General features: G+C 46.7%; 1 protein-coding gene across 2 annotated transcripts in view; it reads right to left on the reverse strand.

Annotated features, from left to right (window-relative positions):
* IPO5 (importin 5) overlaps window positions 1–16,225 on the reverse strand; it is a 127,367-nt gene that overhangs the window by 28,041 nt on the left and 83,101 nt on the right. For both annotated transcript variants that reach the window (XM_075918783.1, XM_006119706.4), the window contains exons 22-23: window positions 7,990–8,112; window positions 7,090–7,309 (exon numbers count right to left, since the gene is read on the reverse strand). In XM_075918783.1, coding sequence (XP_075774898.1) covers window positions 7,090–7,309; window positions 7,990–8,112 — 343 coding nt within the window. The remainder of the gene's footprint in view (window positions 1–7,089; window positions 7,310–7,989; window positions 8,113–16,225) is intronic.

The raw sequence follows: 16,225 nt of genomic DNA on the forward strand, positions 1-16,225 counted from the left end.
TTGGTGAAACGGTACTCCCGTGAGGATGTTTAATGGGCTCGTCCACCATCGGAGGGACCTGTGCACGTGGGATGGAGGAGTAACCAACTTGCGTATGTCGTGTCTCATGGGGACATACACCGTTGACAGCCAGTGCTGTAAATTCCTTAAACGGAGACGTGCATGCGGGACTACAAAGGTGGCCGCCGCCATGTGGCCGAGCAATCGCAGGCAAGTATGTGCTGAGATTGTTGTGGTTTTTTGGAGAAGATTGACCAGGTCTTTTATTGCCTGGAATCTGTCCGTGGGCAGGTATGCTCTCGCCGTGCAGGAGTCGAGAACCGCTCCTATGAACTTTATGTTTTGTGTTGGAATTAGCGTGGACTTTTGTTCGTTTATTATCAACCCGAGTGAGTTGAAAGTCTCTATGACTTTTGAAAGCATTCGAGTTGTCTCTTGTGCCGTCCTTCCCTTTATGAGACAGTCGTCCAGATAAGGGAATATGATGACTCCGAGACGACGAAGATGGGCGGCGACAACGGCAAGGGTCTTTGAAAAAACTCTTGGAGCTGAAGCCAGCCCGAACGGGAGGACACAGTATTGAAAGTGCTCGTTGTTTATAACAAATCACAGGAAACGTCTGTGCGCCGGATGTATGGCCACATGAAAGTAGGCGTCTTGGAGGTCGAGGGCTACGAACCAGTCGTCGGTGTCGAGAGAAGGGATTATTGTAGTCAGAGTCACCATCTTGAACCGCTGCTTTCGCAGATAACGGTTTAACTCCCTTAGATCGAGTATGGGTCTCCAACCCCCTGTTTTCTTTTGAGTCAGGAAGTACCTTGAATAAAATCCTTTTCCCCTGAAACAGTCTGGGACCCTTTCTATCGCTCCGATTTCCAGCAGGCGATAGGCCTCCTGTTTTAGGAGGGCCTCGTGAGAAGGGTCCCTGAAAAGGGACGGGGTGGGAGGGGTAGGAGGAGGGAGGGATGTAAATGGGATGGTGAGTCCGAATTTTATCACTTCCAACACCCATCTGTCCGATGATATGGCCACCCACTGATGGTAGTAGGGTCGCAACCGATGCTTGAAAATGGGAGTGGTGTCTCTGACTGTTACCGGAATGACCGGCGTGCCCTCGACCTGGAAGTCAAACTTGCTGCTTGGGTGCTCCTGCGTTATTCACCCTAGGTGGCTGAGGGCGTCTGCGCTGTGTCCTTTGCTTGGACCGGTTCTGATCGTATGGACGGTTTTGTTGTCTGCGGAACTGGTAATCGTAACGTCTTTGGAATGGGAAATAGCGTTTACGACGGAAAGGTGGAACATACATCCCGAGGGTACGTAAGGTAGCCCGGGAATCTTTACCCGTGTGGAGCACCTCGTCCGTCTTCTCCGCAAACAGCTTGATTCTGTCGAACGGAAGATCCTCGACCTTAGACTGTAATTCTTTCGGTATGGCAGCGGTCGCAAGCCATGAAGCTCTTCTCATGGAAACTGCTGTTGCGATTGATCGAGCCGCTGTGTCTGCCACATCCATGGCGATTTGCAAACCTGCTCTGGCACATGCATAGCCCTCCTGCAGTATAGCTCGGAGAAGTACTTTGTCCGTTTCGGAAATTCTCTGAGCAATTTCCGATAATTTTGCAATGTTGTCAAAACTATGATTGGAGAGCAACGCTGAGTAATTTGCAATCCGGAGGAGAAGAGTTGAAGAGGAGTACACTTTCCTCCCGAATATGTCCAATCTCTTTGCGTCCTTGTCTGCTGCCGAGTTTCTTACTTGCGGGTTCTTAGCTCTTTGAAGAGCTGCATCCACAACCAACGAGTTTGGCTGAGGGTGAGTAAAAAGGAACTCAGCACCCTTCGAAGATATGAAGTATCTCTTTTCTGCTCGCTTGCATGGTGGAGTAGTGGAAGCCGGCGTCTTCCAAATTTCTGTGGCTGGTTCCAGGATCGCCTCGTCCAGCGGTAGAGCCACCTTAGATTGCTGTCTAGGGTGCAAATTCTTCAGTAACTTATATTGCTTCACGTTCACGTCCGCTAACTGAACCTCCTGTGATTGTGCTACCCTCTTAAAGAGGTCCTGAAATTCTCTGGTGTCATCTGGTGGTGAGGAGTCCATAGCAAAAACCGCGTCATCGGGGAAAGAAGATTGAGCATCCTGCGGGGAAGCTTGCGGCGGCCGGTCATCTGTGTCTGATATCTGGCCCTCTTCAGGCTCCGACAGGACCGAAATTGAGGGGGCACTAGGAGGTGGTCTGGGTGACTGCGACCGTCGATGCTCAGAGGCCGGTTGTGAATGGCGTCTGTAAGATGACTGACGGCAACAACACGAATACGAGTGGGACGGTGATCTGTCCTGCCTCCCCGTGTAATAACCCCTGTGGTAACGGTAAACAAAATCGGGGATGGTCTTCTGGATGCATATCTGCTACCATGTCTAGTATGGTGAGACCTTGGAGGAGAGTAACTCAGAGAGCGAGATGTGTGTCTGTCATAATGGGAAGATCTTCGTTGCGGGGAACGCGAAGACCTATGTCTTGGATAGTAAGGTTCTCTCCCCGATCCCGAATACTGAGGTGGGGAAGGGTATGTTGAAGGCACAGGAGAGGGAGACAATGAATGATCCCTAGGGATCGACTTCCCAGATGCCCTTGTATGGGCTGATGAATGCCCTTTAGCACTTGAAGACTGTCGTGCTGTGCTGCGATAAACCTCCTTAACAGATGGGGAGCCTGATTCATGAGAGGAGGGGGAGGCTGTTTGCATCCTAGCCGATTGCGAGGACTTTCTCGGTGCCGATGCAGATGACTCCTGCGGCACCGGGTGTGTTGCGGGACCGCTGAGAGTTTCCGGTGCCGGCTGCCTTGACGGAACCGGGTCCTCGCTTTGCGGTGCCGGGCTCTCCCGGTGCCGTCTGTCTGGTGCCGAAGGCGCCTGGTCTCGCGGGACGGTAAGCGGCACCGCTTCGGTGACCGCTTGGGCAGCCGACTCCGTTGCTGACCCCTGCATGTCCCGCCGTTCCGGGGACGATGATTTATCCGGCGGCGCTGTTAGCCGGGGCCGCTTACTCCCCGAAGGGGTCGGATCCCGCTCGTGCTCCCTATGGAGAGGGGAGACTGGCGGTGGGGCAGACGCAGTGCGATGCTTGCCCTGTTTTGAAGATCGCGGCTGCGAAATTGACTTAGCCGCGGAGCGGCTGTTGTCCGATCCCCGGTCTCCCTGATTCACCGGAGGGAGAGGGACCGCTGGCAGGGATCGGGCAGGGGAGGCTTTTTTCTTTTTTGCTCCGGCTGCTGCAGGAGATAATGCCCTTCTTTTTGGGGTTTGTGAGGACTCCTGCTGCAGAGGGTTTGATGGCTGAAGAGCCTTGTCACAGAGCAGGAGTTTGAGGCGGAGATCTCTGTCTCTTCTTGCCCTCGGAGTTAGTTTAGAGCAGTGGGCACACTTGCTTGGGACATGAGACTCCCCCAAGCAACGAAAACAGAGAGTATGCCCATCAGAAGCAGGCATTGCCTCCTTACATTGTCCGCACCGCTTAAAGCCGGGTGATCCGGACATGGCGGTGAAACTGACCAGGAAAGCGCTTCAGCGCGCAACTGACTAAAGATCTTCTGTTTCCTTTTTAACTAACTAAACAAAGACTAATAGCTAACTAACTACAGTAAAGGTCAAACTATTTACAGACTAGTGATTTTTTTTTTTTTTTTAAAGGAGAAAAAGGCAAGCGACCGCAGAGAGATCGCCGTTTCCGTCAGCAACCGAGGACGGTTGAGAGGAACTGGCGGGGGGGCCGAGCCGCGATTGTTGGAAAGGGCGCGAACGACCAGCAGCGCAGGGAGCATGCGCGGCCCGGCATGGCTCTGAAATCTTCCGATCAGTGGCGCCGGGACGGACCCGACACCTAGAGTGGAGCACCCATGGGGCCACTCGAAGAAGAACCAGCTTTATTCACACCTCAAAGCCTTTGGGACAAAGCTGCAACTTTTCATAAGGCAGTTGTCACAAACACAGCCCAATACCATACATTTTTCAACGTTGCAGGAAATAATGAACAGTTTTCCACAGGACAATATCAGTGCGCAAACGAGCAGGTATGCAGCAGACATTGCATCTCTGGCTGGGGAGTTTCAACTGAGCTTTCAGGATTTTGCAGCTATTGAAAAGGAGATCAGCCTTTTCTCCTCTCCATTCTCTGTTGACCCCGGTGATGCTCCAGATCAGCTGCAGCTCGAGCTCATTGGGCTGCATTGTGATAGCGAGTTACGCAGTCGTCACCAACAGCTCTCTCTTGTGAACTTTTACCGCCAACTGGATAAGAGCCGGTTTCAAGAGATTCGAACATTGGCTAAGAAAATGCTGAGCTTGTTTGGCTCAACATATATGTGTGAGAAGACATTCTCTGCTATGAACTTTAACAAGAACCGCGTGAGGACAAGACAGTGACTCTCACCTGCGTGACATTTTGCGCATCAAAACCACTGCCTTTGAACCAGACCTAGCCTATGTGCTGCAGTCCAGATCTCAGTTTCAACCTTCACATTAGTGTAGGCAAGTTTTTTTTTCAATTGAGATGAATACATTGTAAAATCTCAGTTAATGTCAGTTGGTCTAAATCAGTTATAAATATATTTGGACACAACATGTATAGTTGGTGTTATGTTCCTGTTCATATTTTTTGAACTTAAAAGTTGATAATATGTAATGTACTTTACAATGTTCCTGACATATATTTCAGCTTCCTGGATTTTTTTTTCATCTGGCCTTCAGATATGAAAGGCAGAGTGATTTAACACCTGTTTAGATTTGTCATCCATGTGACGAAATGAAAAGTATGCCGTTTGCAATAAACTTTGCATAAAATAGTTAATTTGCATTTAATTTTAATGGTTCAAAGAATGTCAGGCAAAATGGTCGGCCCTCACGCATGTTCACTTCTTCAAATCTGGCCCTCTTTGAAAAAAGTTTGGACACCCCTGCCATAGAGGAGCGAATGCATTTTTAGACAGGGTAGAGGATGTTTAGAAGACTGTTTAATGTTCATTATGATAAACATCAAATAGTTATATTTGGGCAGACCCATATTTCCACCATTAATAGAACTTATTAAAAGAGTGGATGAAGCCACATTGTTCACATATATTCACTAAACCTAGAAGGATCTCACTTTGAAATCCTCTCTTCACAAAGCCCACCTCAAATCAAGCTATACCCAGCATTTCTGGTTTCTTCTTTAGGCATGTTCAATGGAATGTTAATTTCACATCCTAATGTGAAGTGCAATGCCGAGTTTCAGATCTTTTATATAGTGTAACTTTTTTCATCCAGCGTCACAGACTCCTAGACAGAACTACATTATTTATGAATATGTGCTGATTTTAGAACCAAAACTCAGTGAGTTATCTGTCCCACAGAGCTAGCTACATTTTAAAAAGGTATATGCATTTTAAAATTATATAATTATATCCTAGCTCGCTTTGGGTCTTGATTCCCAAGCCCCACCATTCCTCAATCATTTTCAGATGTCAATCATTGTCTCCAGATTTGTTCCCTGCAATCTGTTTTCCTTGTTCCCTCCTACTTCCTTTCCAGTGCTTGAGTCTTCTTCCTCTACATTAACACAACAACCTTGTCATTTACCAGGATCTCCTAGATTCTAACCTTTGGTCTACTCTTGGGCCCAAAATGTCCAAATCAAAACCAGGAGCTGCAGCTGCATAACCTTTTGTGGAGTCTGACAAAAGTCTCTAAATGCAACTCTAAGGCCACAACGAGCACAATGCCTGGACCAGAAAAATATTCATTGCAAAGAAGGGCTGAAAATAGGAGTTTCTAAAGAATTTAGCAATATCTATAGAAATATTAAATCTTTTGTAATCTAAAGATTCTTCTGCAAACTATTTCCATTAATCCTTGTTATAGCATGATTTTCCATTGCAGCATAAATATTAATTTTAAAATTAATATTTAATACTTCTTTAAATACGGAACAATTAATGTTAGTGCACCATACAATAAAATCAAGTGAAATACCGTATTTTCCGGCATATAAGATGACTTTTTATACTAAAAAACATCCCCCAAAAATCAGGGGTCGTCTTATACACCGGGTATAAACACACTGTAGCTTTGGCTACATACAGAACGTCCCTGTGCTGATACTGTATGTACCGTGCTGAGCCAATCACGGCAAGCGGTGTCATCTATTAATGCATACAAAGCCTGCTCGGATTGGCTGAGTCAGAGAGGCAGGCTATTACAACCTTTGCCAATCCGAGCAGGCTTTGTATGCATTAATAGAATACACCGCTTGCCGGGATTGGCTCAGCGCGGTACATACAGTATCAGCACAGGGACGTTCTGTATGTATCCGAAGCTACAGTACTGTATTAGGGCACATCCAGCAGGCTGGTGTTGCTAAATGGTGTTGCCTCGGAAGGGGGGGTAGTCTTATACGGCAAGTACAGGCCAAAACCTATGTTTTAACTGGAAAATTAGGGGGTCGCCTTATACGCCCAGTTGCCTTATACGCCGGAAAATACGGTAAGCCAATCACTCAAATATACTAGGGTCAGCTCAAACTAAAGGGAAAACCAAATGCCTGCAGGTGATGTGACTGGCTACCAAAAAAGATCAATTTCCAAATACAAAGAAGGATAAAAGCAATTGTTAAAGTCCATGATGTACTTGCTGAAAATCAATCCATTATTCATTAAAGGTACCAAAAAGGAACCACTGGCAGAAAGTTCCAAAATTAAGGAACCTAACTAAGGCCAAGGCTGCACCCAATTTACTCCTGATTCTGTCTGATGAGCTTTTTTGTTTCCAAGATTGACATTATACCTTTCTGCACCTATAACAATTTCCTAATACTTGAAATGATGTCATTATAGGCAGTTTATCATTACTACTTTTCCTCAAGGGCTATAGGATGGAGAATTTAATTAAAAATTATGTAAATTACACAGTGACCATTTCTAAGTGGAGTAGATATGCAAAATGTCTTCTAGCACATTCTAAACTTATTGTACTATTCAGAGTCAATTGACATTTTGTCTATACCATATTATTTTTGTTATCTCAACCAATTATTATATGCATGAATATACATACCTGTGCAAAAAGGACGATAGCTCTCCCCACCAAACTGTGCCATAACTCCAACACCGTAAGCAGCTGCTTGCCTAACCTCTGGACTGTTGTCACATATTGATTGTAGCATTGGCCTCAGGAAGTATTCAGCATATTTGAATGAGGACGGGCTGCAGTGCTCTATGATGTCATCAAAAATGCATAACCCCCATTGTCTGTCTGGCCATGGCCTATGTGGACACTACATCAAAAAAATTAACATTTTCTAAGTCATCTAAGACTATACGTGTCAATCAACTGCCATGATGCATACAAAAAGATGGAGTATTGCTCAACATTTCATTTTTAATTGTGGAATTTAAGTTCTATTGCAAGTGCCATATGAATTGACATGCATTTAATATTTAAAGAAGAATTTGTTCCTCTAATTACACTGACTGCAACACCACAAAGACAAAATAAAAAAATAACGTTGGCTTTTTAGAGCAATTATACTAATAAAGGATATCAGAAGACTATATGCTGAATACATAAGTTCATATCCCGTCATCTTATGCCTAACTATTCCCACTAACTTTCCCTCTTTTTTAGGCCTTGTTCCATGAAAGTCCCCTATCACTGATGCACTTCCTCTTTTGAATTTCAAATACCTCTCCAAAATACTTCTGTGAAGCATATCAGCAATAATCTATGACAGATGAGTTAATAAAAAAGAAATAAAGGCACTCCTGTGTGATAAAGTACCAGGTGACCATTTGTTTGATTATATTTGTCTAGACTATAAACTTCTTGGGGAAGATCATGCCTATGTTTTGTATACTAAAAGGTCTCAGGTGCCCTAAAAATAATATGCCAACAGCATGAGATCTTATCCAAGTGCCATAACAAATCAACTAAATGGAAATCATCCAAGATACTTACAATTAAATTGACAATAAGTGGTAGTAGCTGTTCAAACCATAGCAACACCTTTTCCTGGTAGCTGCTGAATATTGAGTGCAAGATATCCGACACTTTAGTCAGAATATAGACATCACTGTCATCCTAAGAAGTAAAGACAGAAATAATATTAGAAGTATCCTTTTGATCTGCACTCTCAGAAAACAAATCTCAATCATCTCAATTTTTTAACTAAAGCAACTTAAATTATGACAATGATAACTAGATATGTGAATACAGGTTGAACCTCTCTAGTCCGGTATTCTCGTCCAGCAATATCTGTGGTCTAGCATGGTATCAGTTAGCTGGCCCCACTTATCGGTGTGGCCAAGTTTCTTGTGGCACAAAGTTCATTTACAGCCACCAGTCCTGGCTCTCAGTGTTCTACACTGTTATTTAACTCTAATTTATGTCTTCTAAGAGCCCAGTAAGCAGTGGAAGCGTGGTAATGTTGCTAGACAATATTGACCTCCCACGGTTCGGTAAATTCTCTAGTTCGGCACTGGTCAGGTCCTGAGGAAGCTGGATTTATACCACTACCCAGTTTCTATGTTGACAGAGCTCCTTCCCCTTGGTTTCCAACTATGTTACATCAGAAGAAGTTGTTTCAGATGTGAAAGGGAAACCATGCACGATCAAAAATGGAAAACAAAAAAACCCCACCCAAAACAGCCATATTGCCCCATGGAATCAAAAGAAATTACTCACCTTGTGCAGTAACGATGGTTCTTTAAGATGTCCCCCTTTGGTGCTCCCCTCTAGATGTTAGTGTGTCCCAGCACTGAAGAGGAGAGATTTTTCCAGCACTGGTCTGCTGGGCCGCACATGCATGGTAGCGGTCTTGAGGTATTAGTGCCTAATGTAACATGCGCGTGGCCTGAACCTCCTCTGTTCCTTCTCTGCTCAGAATCAAGAATCTGGACTCCGACGTAGATCGGAGAAGGGTGAGTCATGGCGCACCCAAAGGGACACATCTCAAAGAACCATTGTTACTGCACAAGGTAACTTCTTAGAGCGGTGTCATCCCTATGGGGGCTTCAGTCCAGTGACTACCAAGTAGTGTCACAGGAGGAAGTTGGGATTCAGAGTCATGTATGGAAAACTGAGGAGAACACAGCTTGGCAGACTGCTGTGTCCAGAATGGAACCAGAGGATTGCATCATGTTTTGCAGAAAAGTGCTTTAAGGTCCAGGTGCCAGCTCTGCAGAGGACTACTAAAGAGACATTGCATAAAAAAGTCACTGAGGCCACCATTACTTGGGTGGAGTAAATCTTTATATTATCAGGGAGTATTTTGTCCCATATTGTGTAGCACGTGTATGCATGTGGCGGTCCAATCAGAGAGACGTTGCATGGAGATCACTGCACCCTTTGAGAATGAATAGCTGTTGTGATTTGCGGAATGGTTTCATTCTGTGTAGAAAACGACAGCTCATTAGATGTCCAAAGTGTGTAAGGTGGCTTCATGGTGGCCCTTGTGTGGTTCAGGATAGAATGCTGGAAAATTTATGGGTTGATAAATATGAAAGGCAGTGGCCACTTTTGTTAAGAAGGCTGGGTGGATCACATTGTGATTTTGTCATTAGTAAAAATAGTGTATGGGGGTTCAGACATGAGAGCACCAACCCCACTAACTCATCTGGCTGATGTTACAGCTACCAGGAAGGCAACCTTCATTGACATGTGTAGTAGTGAGCAGGTGAGGGTTTAAAGAGTGGTCAAGTGAGAATTCTGAGGGTCAATTTAGACCCCATGCAGGGATGAGTTATCAGACTGGAGGGTAGACATTTTGGATGCCCTCCAGAAACCATTTGAGTGGGCTCGTGAAGACAGAAGATCTGTCTAATTGTTTATGAAAGGCTGTAATAGCAGTGAAATGAACAGACCTTTAAGTGAGCTGAGTTCAATGATCTAGTCCAATACAACTGGGAAAGACATTTCACTAGGGAGGAGTTGTTTGTACTAACACTAGAGAGAGAATCCCTCCCACTTCTGGAGAAGTATTTCCAATTAAACAGCTATCGATCCACAAGATATATTTTATTCCTTCTGAACAGGTTACTTTGTCATGAACCACAGAAGTGCCAGGCTTGGAGGTAAAAGGGTCTGCGGATTTGGATGTAGTATATAGCCATTATTCTGAGACAGGAGGAAGTCTGGCCATGATGGAAGGGATTGTGCATATTGCAAGAGGGAAGGGAACCAGCTCTGTCGGGGCCATATTGGAAGAATGAGGATGGTATGGGCATTTGTCCACACATCTTGTGATTTAATTGAGGAATTAATGATATTGGCATAGAGCAGTATCATGTTCCAGGGGATGAGAAAGGTGTCCATGAGAGATCCAGGTGTGAGCCCCCCAACCCATGTTTCTGCCCTACAGTCCTCTGTCCCTCAGGCCACAGTAGGGAGTGAAGTCCTGTAGTCCCAGGGCCACAAAGGGGAGTCCAGGTGCTAGAACTTCTTCCGCACTTCTGTGGAGGGGATCAAGTTTGGATCAGTGGGGCTTACAGGATACCAAACAGCCTAAGAATTGAAGGGAAGCCCTTACTATCATTTGTGGGTTCTACTATATTGTCAAAATGAGTCTGACATTGGGGCAAACCTGTCTTATCAAGTATGCCCCGAGGGTGGAGGAGTCCAGAGAGCTCCAATGAAGTCTATTAATTTAGTGGGTTTGAGACCTTTCTATGCTGAGGCGGAGGTGCAGGGAGCAGAACAAGGATAGTCTTGCTGGATGTTGTATGTACCTTGAGAAATGAATGGCTTTTCAGGCGTTATTATGGGCCAAATATATGCTGATGATCAGGGCTCGACAAATTATGCAAAACCCTACTCGCCAGACAAAAAATGGACTCGCCAGACCGCCCCCGCAGGCACGCACCACCGGAAAATGGGATGAACAGGGGGGGCATGTTTGTTTACGTAAGTTATCATGGCCACAGTTATCATTGTTTGTCATTGACGTTTTGACGCGGTCTCAAAAACTTCAGTGAAAGTTAAAATATTTTCATAGGCGTGCGCAGCACATTTCATTAGTGTGCACACAGGAGTGGTTTGAGGTGGGCTGCAGCAGCTGGCGCCCCAGGCAGAACGCGCGATCGGCACCCCTATCTGCAGGGCCATCAATGGACTGATATCATCGGGCACCCTGGGCGCCCCGTTGAAGGCGGTGCCAAAGGCAGCAGCCACATCCACCTATAGTCACGGACCGCTCCTGGGTGTGCACCCGAAGAATTTTTTAAAATGTACTCTTGACTCCCATTAACCACACCCCTGACCCCGGTTAACCATGCCCCGACTCGTTAACCACGCCTTTGGAGGTAACACTCTCGGGGCAAGATGGACACATGACCAGAGTAAAAGGTGTAATGTGACACCCCCTTTCCCCCCAAGGATCCTCCTACCAATAGGAATTAGTTTGGCCCCCACCAAACCCCCCTCATGCAACTATCCTGCAATTGCATTAACTCAACGTGTGACATTAACTCGGGGGCGGAGAGACTGGGGTAAGAGTTTCCTCCCATGAGCAGAATACATTGTGTGTAGTGCACCAGTACTGAGTTCATGTGGCTTGTTTGGATGTGCTACTGTGGCACCCAAGTTATTAATAAATATCTTATAAACCTCTACCTTTTCCTTCTGCTGCCATGTCTCCTCCCCTTGCTCCATTAGCTCCCCGGTGCCTGCTGCCCCCAACCCTTCACCCTCCTCTGCTACCCTTCTCACTGCCCTCAGCCTTCCTGAGACCTGCCCCCCTCCACCAGCCCTTCTCTCCTCCCTGTGCCCACTCCCGCTAGTAGCCCCACTCTGATCATGTGAGCTACCCCTCCCCTAACACCTCCCTCTACACACCTGCCCTGCCTCTCTCTTTTGGCACTGGTCCCTCCCATGCAGGTATCTGCCCTTCTGCTTCATCCCAGAATCCCCTTGCACCTGCACCTTCCCTTACCCATGCACCCTCCTGGTGCCTCTCCCTTCCCTCACTGCCCCCTTTGTCCTCTTTCCCTGATGCCCACCCCCTCACCACCTTCTGCCTCCATTGCCCGTGCCCGTAACCTCACACATGCCTTGCTCCATCCCCACTTTCCTCATACCCATCCCTTCTTTCAAGCCTTCTCCCAGCACTTCTCCCTTCCCCCCCTCTAGCTCCCAACGCCCTTACCCTCTTCTTTCCTAGAATCACCCTGTCCCCCTCCCACTAATGCCTGCCCTCTTCCTCATTGTCTCCACTTGGCCCCCTGGCATTTGTCTTTCCTCCACGCTGTCCCTTGGCCCCTTTCCATTTCTTCTCCTGCCCTGCCCCCCTCTTCTCAGCACAAGCCCCTTCCTCTGCCACCCACCTTCTGCCTTCCAGTTTGCAGGGCGGCCGCAGCCCCGGCCAGGCTCCAGACCACATGCCGGACTGCGCAGTGCAACGCTGGGCTGTGCGGTTTTAAAGTCCCGGGCCGTGACATCACACCACGGCGTCTACCCTTCCAGCTGTTGCACGGCGTATCAGCATACCGTGCATGAGCTCCCTCCCACAGAGCCAAGCAGCCCAGAGCCCCCCAACTAGATCTCCCTCCCATAGAGCCGAGGAACAGGTTGGGTAAGTTCATTTTACTTTTAAAAGAGGCTGCTACTGCCGACTGCCTCTGCTTGTAGTGCGTTCTGGGCAGCAGCATGTGGCCCAGCTGCCGGCTTACTGATCTAGCGTGAAGTGGTCCTACGCAGCGTGCGCTCCCCTCCCACCCTGGCCTGGTCCCCCTAGCGTAGTGATGCCCAGGGTCAACTGCCCCCCCTTCGCTAGGCCTCTGGTGCCAAGGAAGGGGTGGGCTGGCAAGCATGTGTGCACCTTCTCCTGAGTGCTCAGCTGTCTCTTGTTGCCATAGGCAACAGCAGCCGGCAGCACACGCAGGCAAGGGAGAGCCTGCGCAGCTTTCATTCTGGCAGGGATGCTTTGGGACTGGGGGGATGCTCTGGGGCTGGTGGTGGGGCGCGGACCAGGACCCGCTCCAGGCAGGGCTGGGCAAGAGACCCAGCTCCAAATATTGGTGGAGCAGGGCGCCCAGCTCTGAATATTGGTGGGGCATGGGCACCATGAGCCCATATAACTTGCCACCTATGGCTACTCGCCAGCTGGTACTATCTACTCGCCCTGGACAAGCGGATTTGTCGAGCCCTGCTGATGAGGACTCTTGGGGTGGTGAAACTCTGATATAATCATGGTCCCTTGTCAGCCATGAAACATAAGGGAAGGGGTACATGGCTATATGAAAATAAACCTCTTCAATGCCAAAGGACACAAAACAATCTCAACTCTATGGAAGAAGTTACAGCAGCTAGTGTTACCATTCTGAATGGTTCAGAGCAGACAAAAGTTTTTCCAAGTCCTGAGGTCCAGAATTGGTCTCCATTAGTGGGTTTTTCTTTGGGATTATCTAAGAACTCTCTAAAAGTTTGGTGAAAACCTCTGTAAGAAGTGTCCGTGATGAGGAATGCAAAGATGGTGGGAAGGCAGGATGATGCTAACTAGATTGAAATCTCCATGACCCCTCTTCTCCTACGTAATGAATTCCAAGGAAGGCAGGAAAAAAAAATGGCAAGATGATCTATGGAAAGATTAATGCAGTAAATTAATGCAGTAAGAGTTCTGAAGTGAGAGACCGTTTGTGACCCCTGACCAATGGATCAAAACGGTTGCTTTGAGGAAATCTCCAACTGGGAAGTCACTGTAGTGGACAGGTCTTAGGGAAACTGGGCTTTAGTGGGAGGTTCAGCAGGTCTGGGCTTGATAGTGGGAGACCTTTCTCTCCACCACAGACGTACCAAAAGTTCATAGTGCCATCTGATAGTCTAACTGAATGAAAAGATTCATCTGTGGCATCACTGAAGTTGGACCCCTCAAATGGAAGGTCCTCAGTGTTGGGGTTTTGGGTTTTTTTAACTCCTGGAAGAAGGGTCAGAGGATGTAGTCAAGAAGCTCAGTGCATGACTATTGCTTTAGCCATAGAATTTCTACTTGAATTGGTGGCACTAAATGAAACCTGGACAGATGCTCTTTTGTCTGGCCTTCCATTGTAAGGGCTAGAAATTGTTCCTCCCCCCTGGCAGGTGTTCAATAAAAGACGAATACTCTAACCTGTAAAATCATATTTTGCCATCAGGGCTTGGTAACCGGCTATTATGAATCGTAAATAGGCTGAGGCTTTTACAATTCAGAACATCCAGCCATTTCAGCTCCTTGTCATGTCAGGTAGTGTTGAACAGGACCAACATTGCCTATTTTGTTCATTAATGGTCTCACAAGCAGCGAGTTAAGGGAACTATGGGAGAAAAGAATTCTCAAGCCTGGGAGCAGTACACAGAATGTGTGGCAAATTCTAGCTACCATGCCAACTCAAGGGCTAAGACCAATAGAGGAGCATTGATGGGCAAAGCGATTTTGTGCCGAGATATATAGAACATGTTCCCATATTTCCACAAACAAAATTTGTAAGTTCTCTGCTATTTGTTTTATCAAGTCTTGAAAGGCCTTGAAATCATCATCATAAGATGGGGAGGCGTAAACCTCATTTGGCGAGGAAGAGGATTTGTGGGAACATGGTTTCTGTTTCTCTAGTTGGCTCCTGCTATTCTTCAAATTCCTCATACGGAACAGGGCCTACGGATGACAGTTGACCACTGCTAACACCTTAGAGAAAACCTCAGGTTTGGTGCTGTGAAGAGTCCAAAAGGTAGGATTGTATATTGACAGGAGTTGCAAATCTAGGGTAAAAAATGGAGAAAATGTCTATAACCAGGTCGTATGGATACGTGAAAATATGCGTTTTGTAGGTCAAGAGACAAAAACCAGTCGCTGAGCTACAGAGTGGGGATTATGGTGGCTAATGTGACCATTTTGCATTTTTGTCATTTGACAGATGTGTTTAGTGCCCTCAAGTCAAGAACTGGGAGCCAACTGCAGTTTTTTTTCCTGGGTGAGGACACAGTGAGAGTAGAAGCCAGTCCTCAAACTCCAGCGGAACTGGTTCTATGGCTCCTAATTGTAGCAGGTGATCCACCTCTTGTTGCAGTACGAGGAAGGGGATGATGTATCCAAAGGAAATTGTATCAACCACTAGTCAGATGAGATGGTGTGCCATTTGTCAAGAAATGGCAGCAGGCGGTAAGTGAAGTGTTTGCTAGTATTTGGGAGCTCTAGAGGAGGTAGTATGGTTTTTGGTCTCTCAACAAATGGCTCAAATTTGCTTATATAGTTTTGGTGGGTGGATGGAGGTATTAGTTTGGGGTCGTCAAGGCTGTGGTCTACTACAGCCGCATTGTTGATATGGCGGTGATCTTGCCTTTGATAGTGATACATAGGTTGTGGATATCTTGGCCTATGGTATGGTTGATATCTGTACTGTCTTCTTGCTACCGGTGTCTAGATCCCTAGAGAGGGTAAGGTTGCCCTGGAGTCTTTCAAGTAGAGGACCTCGGTTTTTTATAAGAGCTTCTCTCCCTCAAATGGCAGGTCTTTCACTGATGGCTGGATTTTGAGGTAAGGCAGATTACTGGAACCACGAGACTTGTTGCATGACAACTGCCATGGCTGTTGTTCTCGTAGACATATCAGCTGCTTCCAAGGCAGCCTGAAGGGCTGTGCATATTACCTGACCCTCTGAGACAATTGCTCTGAATTGCACCTTCTTATTGTCTTGTACATCATCAATGAAGGCATTAAACTTTACATAATTATTGAAATCATATTTGCTGAGAAGTGTGGCGTAATTGGCTACTCTCATTTGTAGCCTAGCTAATGCATACACTTTCTTCCCAAGTGAGTCAAGTCTCTTATTGTCCTTGTCGGATGGTGTGGAATATTTTTGTTACTCATTCCTCTGCTGAGTCGCATCCACTACCAGTGAGTTTGGTAGTGGGTGAGTGAAAATAAATTCTGAGCCCTTGCGGTCTGCCTTTTTACAGGTAGGTGGAATTGAGGCAGGTGTTTGCCACAGGGTTATGGCAGGTTCCAGTATGGCCAAGTTAATTGGCAAGGCAATTTTTGCAGAAGATGTCGCTTGGAGGATATTTGTGAGTTCGTGTTGCGTGTCCTGCACTTTGTCCATGGGAATGTTCAAATTGGTTGCAACTCTCTTAAACAGGTCCAGAAAAGGAGAGAAATCCTTGGTGGCTGCTGAGACCGATGACATGATGGCCTCATCCATTACAGACAGCGAGTTTGTGTCTGGAC

Source organism: Pelodiscus sinensis, chromosome 1 (genome assembly GCF_049634645.1).
Source record: "Pelodiscus sinensis isolate JC-2024 chromosome 1, ASM4963464v1, whole genome shotgun sequence".
Lineage (NCBI taxonomy): Eukaryota > Metazoa > Chordata > Testudines > Trionychidae > Pelodiscus > Pelodiscus sinensis.